At 34.6% G+C, this 18,355-nt stretch overlaps 2 protein-coding genes across 10 annotated transcripts in view; one reads left to right on the top strand and one right to left on the bottom strand.

Annotated features, from left to right (window-relative positions):
• Positions 1-6,823: 6,823 nt before the first annotated feature.
• On the bottom strand, positions 6,824-16,431 carry LOC129795391 (probable histone-lysine N-methyltransferase CG1716). Its single transcript, XM_055836627.1, has 7 exons — positions 16,159-16,431; positions 15,350-16,099; positions 12,348-13,929; positions 9,626-10,614; positions 7,543-7,895; positions 7,257-7,458; positions 6,824-7,185 (listed from the first exon to the last, which is right to left on the bottom strand). The coding sequence occupies exons 1-7, from the start codon at positions 16,246-16,248 to the stop codon at positions 7,018-7,020; spliced, it is 4,134 nt and encodes a 1,377-aa protein (XP_055692602.1). The 5' UTR covers positions 16,249-16,431; the 3' UTR covers positions 6,824-7,017.
• A 266-nt stretch (positions 16,432-16,697) lies between these two features.
• Positions 16,698-18,355, top strand: part of LOC129795388 (histone-lysine N-methyltransferase 2D-like) — a 49,956-nt gene continuing 48,298 nt past the window's right edge. For 5 of the 9 annotated variants that reach the window (XM_055836615.1, XM_055836618.1, XM_055836617.1 and 2 more), the window contains exon 1: positions 16,699-17,051. In XM_055836615.1, coding sequence (XP_055692590.1) covers positions 17,028-17,051 — 24 coding nt within the window. In that variant the 5' untranslated portion in view covers positions 16,699-17,027. Of the gene's footprint in view, positions 17,052-18,355 lie in introns of all 9 variants that reach the window. The other 4 variants (XM_055836621.1, XM_055836622.1, XM_055836620.1 and 1 more) reach the window with 2 other exon arrangements.

The following is an 18,355-nucleotide window of genomic DNA, read 5'->3' as shown; positions in this document are numbered from 1 at the left end:
CTCTAGCTGTAATAGCGGCTGAGATATAGCGAAAACAAAATTTTGAGGTTATTCAAAATGGCGGACGGGGGGGTGGGGGGGTGGATTTGACCTCATAATCGGATTTCTTCAGGTCGATATTTAAACTTTGCCGTTTACCGCAAGTCTCTATCTATCACCGTTCTCTTGCAATTTAAGTTTATGATCCGGCCGGACGGACGGACGGACGGCCGGCCTGAAAAAAATTTTTTTGGCGCATACGTTTTTTGGAATGTGGGGACCCTAATTCGTGCTCATCCCAAGTTTGAGCCCGATCTGACGACTTTCGATTTTGCTCGGTACACAAAAGCTGTGTCTGAAAGAAACACAGCTAAAAGGGGAAAAATTCACGACGAGAGCCCCTTTATGCGGGAGGAGGAATGGGAGGGGAGGGGGGGTTAAAGATGAAGAAAAAAAAAGTTGATATAAAAGTAATTCAATGAAGAGCCACTCGTTTTTTCTTTTTCGTCTTCACATGAATCATCTCCTTTTCTTCTTCCTCCCGATATTGTAGGTAGATACCGCCGTATAAAGTCTTCAATTGTACGTACATTTCGCGCTTTTCCCCACCCCCACCCCATTTTCAAATTCGTTGAATTTGTGTCTCATTGAGTTCTTGCAAATTTTACATGAAATTCGAGTGGATCCATCGAGTGGATAATTTTTTATTCTTCGCCCCATTGATGCTTCCGCGTTATGCTCCTTTTCTTCATGTCTGCATATTGCGACATGGAATATAATTATTCAGTAGAAAAGAGAGAGAAAAAAAGGAGGAAAAATCACATCCTCGTCGCGTGGAAAATGCATGTAAAAATGGGAGGAATGAGGGAGGTGCGGGAGGTGGAACAAAAAGGTGCCCAAAGCATGGCAAAAGGAAGTTGGAAATCGATTTCAATCGAGAGCGAACTTTTGCACTATATGCTGGATGGAAAAGCTTTCGTTCCATTCCCAAACATATGCATTGAAAAACCACATTCCCTTTTGCACATGAATTTTAACGGGAGGCACATTTTGCATTCCTTAATTACCTGGAATTAAAATTCAATTAAATCTTTCAATTCACCCACCGCCCCCTCCACCCCCCATGGAAGGAGATGCGCCTTGTCGGAGGGACTTTTGATGATGCAATAAGGGTTGGATTTAGGGGAGCAAAATGAGCGTTGAGAGCAAAAGAATTTTCTTTCTATGTATCAAAAAATGCCCTCATGTTGTGTACACTGAGAGCCCCCTTTTACTTTTCCCATTTGTATTTATTTTTCTATTAGATTCTTCTTGTTTAGATTCTTTATTAGTCTTTGAATCCCGCTAAGAAGCTTTCAAAGTAACTATATTCAACGGAAAGACGAGAAGAGATTAAAATTTTTATCAAAATGGTCAAAATGTGAAAAAGATTTAAAAAAAAAATGCTGAAAATGCGATTTCTTAGAATCTGTAAAACACATGGGAGAATTTTTTAGGGTATTTACTACAATTAAATAATCTACTCACGAAAAAATTTGCATTTTCATGTAATTAAAATTTATTTAGAAGAAATTGAAGCAAATATTTACTTTTCGACTCGAATTTTTATTTAATGTAAAAAATCTACTGAACCGATTTTGATGAATTTTTGTGGAAATCATCTTTGAGCAATGAAGAAAAATTAGTAAATAGTTTTCTTCAAGTCGGCTAAGTTTTCTTTAAGTTTTTGGGCCATTTTGAAAAAAAAAAAAACTTTAGTTCAAAATTACTACAGACACTGCATGACTGCAAAATTTCTGATAGATTTCCAAACACTTCTTTGATTCAAGAACAATCATTCCTGATAGTTTCATTTCTTTCATTTCTTCAAAAAATTATATTGTAGCTCTTTCTGGGCAATTATCAAGGTTTTTTTTCAATTTTCTTGGTATTCGCTGGAATATTATTAACACTCCGCTTATTCCAAAACACCCCAGCTTACGGTAATGATTTTTATCATTTTTTTTTTAAAGATTTTTCTCATTTTAGCGAATGGATTAATAAGGGTCTTTTATGGGTTAATTTTCGTTCTAATTTTGAAAGAAAATTATACCTAAATTTTTTCCCTCATAAAGAAACGTTAATAAAAAAAAAAACTAATTAAAAGTAATTCCCCCTGATTTGGTGCCTGGTGTGGCAAAATTTGGGGAATTGCTGCTGAATTAAATGGGACATTTTCACCTTTCTTCCTTCTGTGCTCGAAATAAAGGTAAATTGCCCCTCAACTGTAGGAAGTTCCATCGGAGTCATTTTCGATCTGCAGCTCCCCCTTTTCTTTTTGCATATTTCCCCATTAAATGGTCTTAATTGCACACAGAATTCTCACGCTTTCTTCCTCCCGCTCTAACCGAGAGAAAATCTCTTTTGCTCCACGGTCGATTTTCTCACAAGCTCAAGACAAACAATTAACAAGGAATTAATATTCCTGTACCACCCCCACCCATCACACCCCATTCCTTTCTTCGGAAGACGTGCCTTTAGGCGCATACCAACCTCCCCCCCCGTCATGTCTTCCAATCATTATGTATGATTAATGTTTAAAATTACTACAAATTTTGACAATTCAACACGCTCTTTTACGCAAATTGTTAAGGTTAAATTGTGAAAATTCTCAAAGTCATTCATACTTCATCACATTATAACATTATCCGTTCGTATAATATTACTAAATTTTCAGTAAATCCACTAATGGTGGAGGAATTAGTAAAAGGACATGATTTCGAGGCAAAACAGAACTTTAACAAATTATAATTACAAGTAAATCTTTAAAATTTTCTATATTTTGGGCCTTATTCAGCGACCAAGAAACCCTTGAAATTCTCTTGAAATCTTGAAATTTCAGTACAAAATTTAAAGATTTCAAGGGTTTCTTGGTCGCTGAATCAAGCCCTTTGGGTGGTATTCTAGGATAGAGACACTTTCAAGATCAAGATAAAAATAAAAATCAAAACCAAGACTGTCGGTATTCTACTTTACGACGAATTATCCTGGAAAGTAAAATCAAACTTTGCGTTATTCTACTTGTCTGTTTCTTAATTTCAGCTTCGCGTCAAGAAAACTTTAGCGATATTTCTTTCTAACGCATTAATTTTTTCTATTGCGCTTTCTCAAACAAAATAAGAAACAAGATTTTTAGGTTATGGTTCGACCGTAAATCTCTATCTCAAAATACCAAATCTTGAAATATTTTGAATTTCCAAAATTATCCTGAAACTTTCTTAGAACTTTAATGTAAAATACCAAATCTTGATTTTCTCTTTATTTTGATCTTGATATTTATCTCAGAATACAGCCAATTTTGTCTCTAAAAAATATGAATCAAAATATGATTTTTTATACTCATCACAGTTTGAAATAAAAAATCATATAAAACTTTTACAAAACTTTTGTTTTTTAATTTAAAATTAAACTAATAATTGCAACTTTTGACTCCCTTTCCTAAGCCTTTAATTGAACTAAAATCTTAATTTTAAATATTCCTACTAATAGGTCTAATTCAGTGACTACGAAACCCTTGAAATCTTTGAATTTTGTACAGAATTTTCAAGATTTTAAGGAAATTTCAAGGGTTTCTTGGCCACTGAATAGCGCTCAATGTTCCCTAAAAATTAACAAAATTACCTACAGATTTTTAAGTTTTATTCTTCTCTCCTTCACTTAATTTTTAATTTTTCTATTTCCTAATTTTTTTTTATTTCCTTCTGCAAAGCATTTTTATCTCACTCAGATATCTTGTGTTTTAGTCTCCATGAAAAATAGGAGATAGACAATCTCAAAGAGGTGCCATAAAAAAGATGAAAAATATAGAGAAGAAAGTAAAAAAAAGAAAAATAGTTTCTCATAAAAAAAAATTAATATTTTTGTGAATTGAATTTTTCCTTCAAAGAAAAACTCATGAGTTTTTTTTCTATTAAAGGAAATATCAATGAAAAGAAAATTGTAGTTGATTAGATATGAAATGGAAAAAAAAAGAAATATTAGATAACAGTGGATGTTGGAAGAAATCGCACTGCATTAAAAAAAAATAAATTATTAAAGAAAATAGATAAAATGTAATTTTATTTTTGAGATACCTACGCCCATAGAAATGAAGAAAAAACGCATTTTTCGATAGAAGATAAAGAAAAAATTGTCGTGGAAGGAAAATCCGAAAAAGAATCTTTGCATAAAAAAATAGTAAAGTAACTAAATGATAATCACTAAATAAATGAAAGAAAAGATATTAAAGTATATGAAGGAAAAAAGTATAATAATACAGAAAAAAATAAACTATCACGAATTCATTTGTATGATAATAAAGAAATAAGAAGGAGTTAAAATAACACACACACTCCCAAAATCCTTTAGATAAAAAAAATATAAAAAAAAGAAAAAGTAAAACTCCTTCATAGAACTTTTCCTATAAGAATTATAGTGAGGAGATAGAAGAATAAAATAAATAAAAATGACGAAAAAAAGAATGTAATTCATGTACCGAGAGTATGAGAATGTTTATACGCAGAAATTCTTTGCAAATAAGTCTCTTTTTTCACCCCCCCCCCTCCCTACATTACCCCCATTACCCAAACCCCCATTTCCTCCCATTTGAAAATAATTGTGAGAAAGTAAAAGAAAATAAAAAGAGAATTATGAAAGCATTCAAGTGAATACACGAGATTTAATAAAATATATAGGAGATAAAAAAAAAGAAAATTTAGATAATAAAAAAATGGAAGATATTTCACACCCCCTGATTGACTAAAAAAAAAAGACGTAAATATACAATTATAACTTTTTGCATGTTACACAGTGTAAATATTATTGAGAAAAAAAAGAATACTCCCATAAAAATGAGAGGAAACACAATAAAATGAAAACACTACACAATATTTGTGCAAAAAAAAATTCTCGCATGAAAGCCTTTTCACGATCAAAAAAAGAAAAACAATTAAGTTAAACCGAACCCTTATTTGGAAATTTTGGATCCCTTTCGTGGAATGATTTTGAAGCAGAAAGAGGAGCAAAGATCGCTTAAAGTTGTTGGTAAGTATTCAATGTAATAGAATATTCTACTTTTTAAGAAAACTCTGGAGGAAAATCCGGAAAAACTAATTTTTCAGCCAAATGATATTAAACACGTGGAGGACAAAATTGGCAATCGCTGCCAATTTGACTTTTTTTTAAAGCGTCAGAGAATAAAATCTAACCAACTTATTGTGATAAATTCTACACCTTCATGTAGGAGAATTCAATTACTTCAGATTCGTCCAAAGGAAACTTGGAAAAACGTTATCTTTTTGAATGAAAATTAAGGTGAAAATTTGAGGTTAAGGTTTTTAATTCTCGAGTGTTAAAAATTTTTACTTGACCTCTTTTTCATCAAATTATTAGACTTAATCAAATAAAACGCTACTTTTCATTTCAAATGAGCGACATTACCTGACTTGGGCGATTTTTTTTACAGGTAAAACTGAATTTTCTACCAAATAAAACATTTTTAAAATTTTAACTATAAATTGAAATTCTGTGCTAAATACAAGAAGAACAAACTGTCGTAGTCAAGTCTAGAGTTCGGCTAAATATCTTCAAAATTCAGATTTGAGGAGATTAAAAAAAATTTCAGAACAAAATATACGTTAAAAGTAATTAAAAAGAAGATTTTTAATTTTAAACAGTCAGCGTTATGAAAAATATCAAGTATTAGGAAAAAAAATTCCAAACAATTTAAGAAAAGAACTTTAATCGGCTAAGGAGAAATATTTTTTTATTTTATTTTTTTGCTAAGGAGAAAAACGTCAAACAGTTAAAAAAAAAACTTTAAACGGTTATAGAAAAGAACTTCAAACGGTTAAAGAAAGGAACTTTAGACGGCTAAAGAAAATAACGTTAAACAATCAAAGAAAAGAACTTTAGAATGATAAGGAAAATAACGTCAAATTGTTAAAGAAAAAAAACTTTAGACGGCTAAGGAAAATAACGTTAAACGGTTGAAGAAAAGAACTTTAAACGGTTAAAAAAAAGAACTTCAAACGGTTAAAGAAAAGAACATCAAACTTTAGTAATTTTCCTTGAACATCAAACATTAAAAAAGAATTAATATTTTGTCTTAAAAAAGAGACTTCAAAATTAGGAAAGAGACAAAAAGAATTAGAAAAAGAATATTACACGTTACAAAAGAAATAATTATAAAACTAGTAAGTCCAGAAGATGGTCCGAGCCCTAAGACTTCCTGTATTCCGGAAATGTGATTTTAACCTTCAAGACTTAGTCCAATATTATTATATTTATTTATTTATTATTAATAATTTCACCTATTTAAGTGTTTTAAAGAGTTAAAAAAATTAAAATGTTGAAAATAGATTAAAAAAAACAGTTTTAGAAATCGGGATTAAGACACCTGAAGCTTCTTTTCTAATTTTTGATGTTTTTTTTCACTTTTCTAATATCTTTTTTCTTCTAAAACTAACATTTCTCTTTAAACTTTTGAATTATTAGACGTTTATTAGTGTTCATGTTTTTCTTTTAACGCTTGATGTTTCTTTTCTAATGTTTAATGATTTTTTTTTACTAAAGTTTGCTCTTCTTTAGCATTTAAAACTCCCTCTTTTAATAATTCATTAATGCATTATGACCTGAAAATATTTTTTTAACCATCAAAAGAAATCTTAAACACTTTACCTGATTACGCCTCTGATCAACTGATTTTCTCCGCCATGGTATGAAATTTAAATTTCAACTGTAACAAGCTTTTGCCAATACATATTCTCTTAATCCATGAAAAATATTCTTAAGAATGTTGAGAACGAAGAATTAAAAAGAAAAACAATTTTTAACTGTTTTTAATTAAATTTTATTCATTTTTTTTCTTATATTTTGCAAAGAATTTGAAGCTGTGAGAAGAGTCTTCTCAATAATCAGTCCACCTTTTAATTATTTTTTTCTTCTATGTATAAAAATCGCTTAGAATTTTTTTTTCATAAAATTTCTTTCATCTCTATTCTTCTAAACAATCATTCTCTTTTATTCTTTAAATTCCGGCTCATTCTCGGGTTTAACGTACGTCTCCCCGAATTTTGCCATATATTTCCGTATAAATTCGCGTGATTTAATCTTCACGGACTCCGTAACTGTGAGCTCTGCAACTGCATTGCAATGCTTCAGCTCCTTCAGCATGACAAAATGGCTCAACTAGTGAGATAAATAAAAGTTTTTGCTTAAAATAAAATTTTTAAGAAAAAAATCTTTTTTTTGGGACTCACCTTTCGAGCTAAATGCTTGAAATCTTCATTATTTGTTATCCTCCCAACTGTACACGTTTCCTTGCGATAGGGATTGAGATGCTGAACAATTACCCCTGCAATGTTTGTCTTAAATAGCTCCTTAATCTTCCGCATCTGTGCTCCAGCATCCTGGGAATCATTCGCTGCATCATCCAACTTTACCTTTTTGTGACTCTTTGACCTGCGCAAAGTCACCAAAATGAAACAAAAATTAAATTTCCAAAAAAATCTTTAAAAAAGAATTTAAAAGTAAATCAAAACTCACTTGTGCTTCATATTTCGCTTCTTCCGCAGTAATTTCTGCTTCAATTTAATACTCTGCGCATGCCTTAGGGGCTCATCGAGCTCATCCACACGACTATTGCCCAAAACAATCTTCTCAATTAACAAATCCGACGTTGAATCACAAACAGCTCCTGCTTCGTCACTCTTCTTCACCTCCTCCATGTCTTTGTCCTCATCCTCGGCAGCAACTTCGCTGGCCGCCGTTGAGGAATCCGTACTTGTGGTCATCTTTCGCCTCCTCAGCGCCTCCTTTCGACGCCTTAACTTCTCTTTGGTCTCCCTGTAGCGCTTCATCTCCATCTGGCTGTACAGCTTGTCCTCCTCGCGACGGGGCTGTTAAAAATTTAAAAAATCTTATTAATCATAAGGGGCTTCTAACTACTAAAAGGTAAGTGTATGAGTGATTTTCCTTTATATTAAAATGAAATTTATTTAAGAAAATTTAAAGAATAAAATTTGAAAAAAATCAATGAAAATTTGTTTAAAGACAACCCGAGGAGAAAATTCTACAGAAGAAACGTTAGAAAATCTTAGTTTGCTGTAATAAAACAAATCTTAGTCTATAATAATATTTTTGTCGTTAATTGACCTTTTTTTTTGAAAACGATTTAGTCATTAATCTTAGTCGTTAAAATTGTCTGAAATGACATAAAAATAAAACGTTTCAGTGATTCAAAATCGTTGTCAGGAGAGCGTTTTCGTCATTGGAAATAAGATTAATTTTTTGGAAAATCGTTGGTCGTTAAATCCCGTTTTAATCGTTTATGAAACCGATTAAGTCGTTACGGAAAAGATAAACGTGTTTATGACGAGAAAATCATTTAAATCGTCTAAAAAAAACATATTTATCGTTAAAAAAAATTGTTTGAAAGCATTGGGAAATTATTTTATTCGATAGCAGAACGTTTAATCTCAAGGAAAACATTTTATACGTTAAAAGTCTTTTAAATCGTTAAGAGGTCGATTTATGGAACAGAAAATCCTTTCAGTCGTTAAAGGATCGTTTAGTTCGTTAAAATATTGTTAAAATCGTTATGCCGCTTTCTTGATTGTAAATTCGTTGCCAGGATTTATTTTTAGGCAATTGTAAGCCGTTAAAATCCGTTTTAATTGTTTATAAAACTGATTAGGCCGTTAATAAACAATTTCAGTCATTAAAAACGTTTTAATTGTTTTAAAAAAATCATAAAAAAATATTTGAAGGTAATAAAAATCATTTTATTCCTTTGAACAAAATTTTCATCTCAAAGAAAACATTTAATATAACTGTTTTATTTTTTTAAATTTTTTTTTATTTTGCGTTTAATCAACGCTTAACGAATAAAGCGTTTACTCTAAACCCTTGATTCGTTAAGAACTCAATTAAATCATTAAGGAATCGTTTTATTTATTAGAAAATCATTTTATTTATTAACCAAACGCTTTATCCATTAAGAATTTACTTAAATCGTTAAGAAGTCGATTTATTTGTTAGAAAATCGTTTCAGTCGTTAAATAATCGTTTAGTTGATTTAATGAAATTGTAAAAATCATTAAGAAGTATTATTCTGTAGAAATTCTATTCTATTGTCAAGAGAAAGTTTTATTTTTTAGAATATCGTTAAAATCGTTAATAGGCTGATTTATTTGTTAGAAAATCGTTTCAGTTGTTAGCGCAATGTTTTATTTATTAAATTAATTATTGATTAATTAATTAGAAAATCATTTTATTTATTTTCCAAACGTTTGATTCGTTAAGAAATCAGTCAAATCATTACAGAACCGGTTAATTTATTAAAAATCGTTTAATCCGTTAACGAACAGAATTTATTCGCTGCAAAATATTATTAAGTCGTTAAGAAGTTGATTTATTCTTTTAAAAAACCGATTCTGTCGTAAGTAAAAATGTTTTATTCCGTAGAAAATCGTTTCAGTCGTTAAAGAACTTTGTTAAAAGGCATTAAAATCGTTAAAAACCCGTTAAGAAATCGTTAAATCGTTTAAAAATCTGTAAGAGCTCACTCCCACATTCCCCACAGAAACAACAAGAATATTTTTTTTAAATAAAATCTTATTCTACTCACACTGATCTCCCTGTACTCTGCAAGGCGTGTCCTGCACCGTCCACGTCCCATTTCTCCTGTTTTCTCCTCCGTTTCTCCCCTTTCGGCTTCCTCCTCACTTTCCGGATCACAAAAGTGAAGCTTTGCAATAACCGACGGACCTATTCCCATCTTCTGTAGTTCCTTTATCTTTGAAATTTTCTTTTCGAGCGCCTCCTCTTCACTATCATACGTATCCGTTGTGCTACTATCCCCATAATCCACAACGTCCGGCAATTCAGTCACATTGTCCACACTGAGGGCATCCTGTTGCTCACCAAGGGGAAGAATCTTTATCGGTGGCTCCCACTGAGAGAGACGAATTTTCCTGTGATAGTAGTAGATCTGCCCCTTCTGATCCAACGCATATTCCCAGCCATCTGGTAAATCCAACGGCGGTAATTCGTAGTCTTCGATATTTATTGAAGCTGGCCTCGCTGGAGCTGGGATGTGTGCGTAGCTTTTGGGTGTTTCCACCTCAGTCAGATCATACGCATACCACTGCCCCGTTTCCGGATCCACCCACGACGGAATATCCTCAGCAGCCGTCCCGAAGGGATCCAACCCGAAGTACGTGCAACGGAATTCATGATGTGACCACTCATCCATCCTCCTCCGCACGGCCATCTGCTCAGCCGCCTGCATGGCAAACAGGCGTCGTCGTTGCGCCTTACTCATCACATGATCCTCCCCACGATCACGCTTAATCTCCGCCGGAATCTTCCGTGGCTCCTCTTTGGGGTTCTTGTAGCGCGACTCATTGCGACGCTCCCCTGCACGTGCCTCATCCTCAATGTGCAACCCCAAGGCCATGTACTTCAGATCAGCCTCACGCTCGTGCTCCTTCATTTGCTCAATGCGCTCCTTCTTCGGAATGCGAAACACCTCCGGGAGGCTCAACCACTTCTCCACGAGATTCTTTCCCAGATCTTTTATCGATGCATTGATCACTTCGAGATTTTCAGCAGGAGCTGAAAGGTTTTTTTTTTCTTAATTTTTCAGCTGATCTACAAAAATGATCTACGACTGATCTACGATTGATCTAAGCTTGATTTACAACTGTTACGGGATGGTCGAGAACTTTTTGAAAGTCGACAGGGAACAAAATGACCAAAAATGAGAGATTTTTTAAGAATTTTTTTGAGCACAAAATTTTTTTTTTAACTATTATCGAGAATTCAGGCAAATTTTTATATTTTTTCCCCTTCTAAATTGATTCGAAAATTGCTCTTAAAGTTCCCCAATTTTCCAAAAAAAAAAAATTTGAACATCCCTTAATTAAGTTTCTTGGAAGGGTAGTTTTGACAATTTATTTTAGTCTGATTTTGTTAATTTTAACAACAAAAAAGAAATGAAAATTTTAGGCATTCAAAAAAAATTCTAAACATTTCTGAATTTCAATTCTAAACAGAAAGTCTTGAATTCTTAAGGGGTTATTAAATATATTTGATTGTTTTTCATAAATGTTTTGGAGATTTTACAAGGCTATCACAAACTTTTTTCAAAAGTCTTTCATAGATTTTAAATAAAACTTTTAAGAGATTAAAAAAAAACTTCTAAATAAAATTTTCTAAACATATTTTTCTATCAAAAATCTTCAAACACACACACATACACAAAGAAATTAAATTGATAAAAGAATAGAGAGTTAAATAGTTAAGTTCCTTAATATTTTTTAAAAGAATTCTAAACAGTTTTGGTTATTAATAAAATTTTTCAATGCAAAATTTCCGTTTTTTTAAAGCTTTTTCGTGAAACTCTAAAAAAAAATGAAATTAAAATGAAGGAGAGAATAAAATAAAGAAAAAAATCTATTTTAGAAACTTTTTGAGAACATTTTCATTACCTAATTTTTTATTTAAATTCAAATAAGAAAATTCCAAATATTTCTAAATGATCTATTTATTTTTTTAATTATTTAATTTTTTAAATGTTTTTAAGTATTGATGAGGCTATTTAAAATATTCTAGCATAGCGAACGTTTCAAGTACCTATACTTAATTTAATTAATTAAAAAGACTTTGAGATTTTTCTATTGAATTTTACGTAATTAAAAGTTCTTTTTCAATGAAATTTAATTTAAGACATTAAAAAAAAATGAAGAAAAAGAGAAAAAATAAAAAAAAAACTTTGTCTCTTTGAACAAAAATAAATAAAAACTACTAAGTCAGCAGTGGACGAAAAGAGAGATAGTTAATAAATAAGAATTTAATTTATTAGCTTGGGGAAGTTTTTTCTTCATTTCCTTAATAATTGTCTTCTTTTTGACAATTTTTGAACTTTTCTGCAATTTTTAATTCAATTTTAACTCAAAGTACTAAGTCAGCAGTGGACGCAAAGGGAGATACTGAAGCATAAAGCTGAATAATAATTTAATTTATTAACTTGAAGATCTTTTCTTGCTCAGTTCGTTACAAATTTACTTCTCTCACAGATAATTTTGGGAACATTTTTGCCATTTTTTTATAGAGAAATTCAAGTAGATCCACTAAGACAGCGGTGGACGCAATGACAAATATAATCATAAAAACAGAGAATAAAGGGAATTTTTTTTTTAGTTTTCTGTTTAGTTTTCTCTTTCCTTGAACAGAACATTTTTCAGGAACTTTTCTGCTCTTTTCTCAACACATAAAGCAAACTACTAAGACAGCGGTGAACGCAAACAGTGCTACAAGCAATACAACATAAAATAATTCAAACTCACGAGCTTCTGGAAGTGTTGCTGCTGTAGCTGCTGCTGTTCCTTCAGGCGGTTGTGGCTTCTCCTGCGTCGTTGCCGTGTCCTGCCCGGATTGGCCAGGAGGAGCCGGAGTTCCCTGTGGGGTAGTCTGGGGGGTCTGTGCTGCACTGGAATTTTCACTCGGTGGACTCTCTGTGCTCTTATCCGACGGGGATGTGTCATCCGGCGATGGGGCACCGGCACAGCCCAACCACTTCTCCACACTCCCCATCACTCCGGTATCCTTGAGGATGGTCTTATTGGGGATTGGGAGTGCTTTGAGAGTTTCCAGAATCTCCAGGCGGAATGTTGGGCTTTGCGCCGCTGCTCCGTCCACCATCCACCCACTGAGGAGCCGCAGGCCGTGATAGTCCAGGAAGAGGCGCCTGCAGGGAAGTTCCCCATTGCGTAGGAGAGTCAGGAGCCTACTGCGTGCCCCTTGGACCTTCGCACGGACCATTAGACGAGAGAGTTTGAGGGTTTGAGCTTGATTTTTCAGCCCTGTCACGGTGAGAAGGTCAATTTCGTCATCCAAATCGGGATCTTCGAGAATTTCCGGGCGTTTCTTCTTCAACCCACGACGACGTGTTGGGGACTTTTTGGGAGGTTTCGGTTCACGTGCCTTGGGCTCACGTCTTCGCGGCTTGGGGGCTTGCTTTGTTGCTGCTGCTGCCGCCTCAATGGGAGCTTTCTCTTCTGTGGCTTCCTCAGGGCTGACTTCTGCTTCACTTTCCTCATCATCGGCATCTTCGTCGTCATCTTCCTCCTCCTCAGATGAGTCCGGTTCCTCCCCAATCCATCCACGACAATTCTCAGCTTCACAGTAGCATCGCTGAGCCTCTTTCCCGTATCGCTGGTACTGATAATCGAACGTGATCTCCTCCCCGGGAGCTATGTCGCGCGTTGCAAAGAATCCCACGCGAAGTTCCCCATTAACTGTCCACTTCTGCGTCTCAGCATTGGGGTCGCATGAGTGATTAATGTACCGGGAGATGTTCCCCTTAATTGTGGCATCAATGATGGCATCACTCCGGAGAGCCATGAAGTAGTAATGGATGTTCTTGTCTTTCGAATAATTCGCCGCACGCTCGTCAAATTGCCCCGAATTCAGCACTTCCCCCACGTACTCCATCACAAAATCCCCCGCAACGATGGGATCAGTCGCCATGATGCCCAAGCCCTTCTTCTCGGTGCAAAACACCCGACATTGGGAGTATTGGTACTTCTGGAAGCGCCTATTTGTACAACGATCCCCCACATTGCACTTCGATCCGCATTCAATCATCAGCAGACGATTGAGACAATCCTCACCGCATCCAAGCTCACCGCGCTCAATATCCTCCTGCGTCAGGAAGCAATCACAGAGCATCTTCTTTGCCTCTTTGCTCACATTCCTCTCGCAGTGGTAGATATTGTCCCGAATAGGGGCGAATTGTTTCAATTTCTGCTCAACTTCCCGCTTCCTCTGCTCTTCTGCCTCCTTCCGGACACGTTCCTCCTCAGCACTTACCTTTTGCTCCTCCTTCGGCGCCTCCTGTGATGCTCCTTCCTCCAATGCCTGTTCACTCTGAAGAAAAAAATACTTTGTAACGAGGTTTGTCAAAGTTTGCTAAAGGATTAATAATTTGGAGATAAATTTGTTTGTAAAATGTTTGTAAATTGAAGAAAAAGTACAAAGTCGGGAAAAGTTGAAAAGTCTAACAAATCTTTAAAAGGCTATATCTCGGGAACGGCTCCATATATTTTCGATTTTGAGCTATCGTTGGAAAGGTCTTAACCTCACCTATAACATATTAAAATGTGAACTAAATCGATAATGGCATTTTTGAAATATTCAAGTTCGAAATTTTCGAAAATTTTGATTTTGACTTTAGCGCCTCTCGTGGACATTTCTCGAAGTTGCAATGTTCTAGACATTTGTGGGGTTTCACGAAACCTTTTATTTGCGCTTGAGTTGATCAAAATCGGACTTGTAGAACCCGAGATATGACATGTCAAAATGGGAACTCAATATTTTCAAAATTACGACAGATAGATGCTATAGTAGGCTATAATACATAAAAAAAATGAATCAAATCGATAACGGCGTTTTCGAGATATTCATTGAAAACTCATCGAAAATTTTGTTTTCAATTTTTGGCCCTCTAGCGGTCACTTTTGAAACTTTGGATGTTCTAGAAAGTTGTACAGAACTAAAAAACCTTTAATTTAATACTAGGTTGATCAAAATCGGACAAGCCGTTCAAGAGATATGGTTCTTAGATCTTTTAAATTCAAGAATTTTTCAAATGGCTATATCTTCTAAACGGCGCCATAGAATTTCTTCATTTTCGGACTGGTGAAAGATATTGAGTCAGGCTACAACATATCAAAATTTAAAAGATTTGCCTAATGGGGATTAGGAGATATAGCCTCTTAAAGTTAGGCAATTTTTGTTTTTGATTTTAGCGCCTCTTGCGGCCATTTTTGAAACTTTGAATGTTTTAGAGAGTTGTAGAGCTTCTTGAAATCTTTAATTTAAGCTTGAGTTGGTCAAAATCGGTCAAGCCGTTTTCGAGTTATATCGAAAAAAACACTTTTTGCTTTGGGTAGCCATATTTGCTAAACGGCTTGACCGATTTTCAAGTATGAATTATCGATGAAAACGTCTCACTGAGCTCTACAACATACTGAAATTTCAGACCTCTAGATATAAGGGAACTGGTTGACGGTATTCCAAAATGGCGAACGGCGGCCATCTTGGATTTTGAAAGTGCAAAAAAATTAAAATTTACACCTACATTTCTATAGAAAACTACAAAGCTTAAGTCTGTATTTGTTACCGTTCTTGAGCTAGAAGGCAAATTTTAAAATTCTAGGAGGCAAATTTTTTTTGCCTAAATTTAAATTAGGCAAAATGCTCATACCAAGTTCGAGCCTGATCTGAGGTGGTCGGTTAAAAACAAAATGTATGGGAGTTACAAAATTTGACAAACTCAAATACAAACTTTATTTTTTGGAGCATCCTTCGCCGCTTCCGGAACTTCCACGGCCTTCTGTTCGTGCTCACTCGAATGCCTCCAGCGGGATTTAACCTTCACCGGCTGCTTGGGCTCCTCCCCCTGAGGCTTTGGCAGCAATTTCTCCTTATCCCGCACAAGCCCATGCCCCTGGACACGTTGCTTAATCTTCGAAATACTCTTTATGCGTGTTGAACGACGAATATTCGGTGTAGACTCTGGCGTAGCTTCGGGTGTCACCCCATCAGCATCCTGGGTGGTGGAAGTAGCTTCCGGAAGGGATGAACTAACATCCGTTTCCATTTCTTCCGTTTTCCCCGCTTCCGGAACATCCGAATGGTCAATTTTTATCTTCTCAATCGCCTCCTGAACGTGCTCAAGCTCCTCCGCGGGCTTTGTGCCGAATTTCTCAAATTTAAACACTGGAATTTCATCTTCAATGTCAAAGGCATCGCCACGGGATCCCATTGAGGCATCCCCGACATCCTGGAGGGAAGCTTCGTGCATTTGTGGGGATTCCACCACTTCCGGAAGCTCCTTCTCCACAACATACGCACAATTCCCCTTTATATCGTACTCCCCGCTTATTGAGACATTCACCTGAACGCTATCGGCTGTGGTGTCATTCGATGGGGACTCCTCAATCATCATAATCTCCACGGAATCTTCCGTTTTTACCTCCGGATCGACCCTATGGGGCTCCTGAACGGCACTTTCCTTCGAATCAACATCCTCTTTCTACGATAAAAAGATTACCTGTTAGTTTGGGAAGAATTCTTTGCAACAATGGGACCTACCTCGGACTCCTGAGGGCTCTTGGGGGCTTCCGGAATTTTTGCTTTGCGTCCCGCAGGTCGACCACCACGTCCCTTTCGTTTTTTTGGCATATTCTCGCGGGATTCTTTCACTTTTACGCAATTTCCGAGCTCTTTTGAGATTTATCTGGTGAAATTCACAAATTATTTCCCATTTTCTTCACTCTTTTCTCACTTTTCACGTGTTTTGATTATTTTTCTTCCCAAGAAACTCAATGATTTTGACGTTTCGTTGACAGCTGTGTGCGCCGAACAAAGACGGCGGCTGATGGCATTATGGCGCTTTGTGTATGGAAAAAAAATCACAGGCCGGTTTTATTTACAAATTTCCCTGCAAAATAACAATTTTCCCCCATTTCCCCTACATAGACATCATTCTTTGCTCAATTTTCTCTCAAATTTCCCCCCAATCGAGAGCATTCAGAGAAAAATTCCAAGAAAAACAATGAATGAAAACAAACACAGAGCGAGATAGCTATTGGCCTTCTATACTCCTCTCATTCACACATGAAAACGTAACCGATACCACTGGTATGCAGCAAACTTCAGTGTAGATATATTTTTTTCTTCAGTGCGACAATTTATTTTCAATTTTCTCACTTTTACACCGATTTATCGTGAAAATCCAGCGCAAAATCCGCCAAAAAAGCAAAGTTGAAAGTGCAACAGAGACACTAAAGTGTGAAGTTGGCGTGGAAAGTGTGTGGAAAGGTGTGAAAAGTGGATTTAAAAATTTTCCCCTCAATGGCGGATGCCAAAACACGAGATGGGATTGCGTGAAAATTGAACATTCAGCTATTTTCCAACATTCGGTGCGAATTTCACGGGAAAATCCAGCATTAGCACTGACAATGGATGCCGAAGAAGGGATTTTGGTGAGGAAATTGGGGATTTGACTAACTTTTCACGACGTCCCATTCACAAAAAGCTTCCCACACGTACCTTCCACACACAGTGGACGACCTAAATTGCGTTGCTTGGAGGTGTCCCCGTGCAGAATGGGACGTTTCCAGGGACAAAATTCGTTTTGTTTACCCCCAAATGTCATGGAATGTGTGAAAAATCACAAGCAGGCTCTGAAGAATGACATTTGGGGAGATTTTTAAAAAAATATATTCCTATTTGATGGACATTTGACAGGCTTCAAAATTGCAAATTAGAGCACAATGGATCCAAAATTAATCACTTTCAACTAAAATCCTCTAAAAAATAATTTAAAATTTTTATTAATTGATTTTTCAACAATAAATAAAATTAAATTCAATAAAAAATGTACAAAATTCTTTGAAAAGCTTCTTAATTTTTTATTTTATTTCTCATTTTCTAATTCTTAATTTGTCAAAAAACATTAAAAGAGAATTTGAAAAAAACTATTTTGTATTTAAAATGTTTGTAAATTCATTCAGAGGTAAATAAAAAATCATGTCTGACAAATCTGACAAAAATATTTTTCTTTTATGAAAATCTATTATTTTTTGTCTTGTAATAGAGTTTTCAGGTGGATTTAAACATTTTTTAACAGAAAAAAACGCTGGAATTTATATTTTTGTGGAAAGTTTTATTACATTTAAAGGGTTTATTTATTCAATAATTTCTTTAAAAGATTTTTCATGCCGATTGCTCGTAAAATATTCAATTCCTGGACAAAAAACTTACTTTTTTTTCTTTTTGGATGCAATGTAAAGGATCCAGCCGAACTTATCTTTACGCTTACATAATCTAATCTTGGATTTAAACAGATAATCGTGAAAAAATTGATTTTCCTACAAAAAAAACTCCTGGGCACAAAAACTAGGCTTTCAGATGAAGAATTACCCAAAAAAAACCATTAAAAATCAGATTTTTAATGCAAAATATTGTTTTAGTTCTTTTAGAATTAAATGTTTACCTTTCGAGATATAGAATCTTTAAGGTTATATTGGAACTAAATAGTTCTAGGAACGCTAGAAACTGTTTTAGAATGAAAAGATGAAAAAGGATGAACGAAAAGTTAGCAAGGATCCTTTTACGGACTTTCGTTACAAGTTCAAAATGAGTTCTTTGAGATTTCTTAAGTCAGGAACACATTTAAGCTTTTTATTTAGAAAATTTCAGTATTTTAAGCAGATTTAAAGACAAGAACTAACGAGTTGAGTTTTGATTAGTTTCCGGAAAAGCGATTCATAGATGGATTATGAAA

This window comes from Lutzomyia longipalpis, chromosome 4 (genome assembly GCF_024334085.1).
Source record: "Lutzomyia longipalpis isolate SR_M1_2022 chromosome 4, ASM2433408v1".
Classification (NCBI taxonomy): domain Eukaryota; kingdom Metazoa; phylum Arthropoda; class Insecta; order Diptera; family Psychodidae; genus Lutzomyia; species Lutzomyia longipalpis.
The sequence above is the reverse complement of the archived record's forward strand: the minus strand, read 5'-3'. Positions and strand labels throughout refer to the sequence as shown.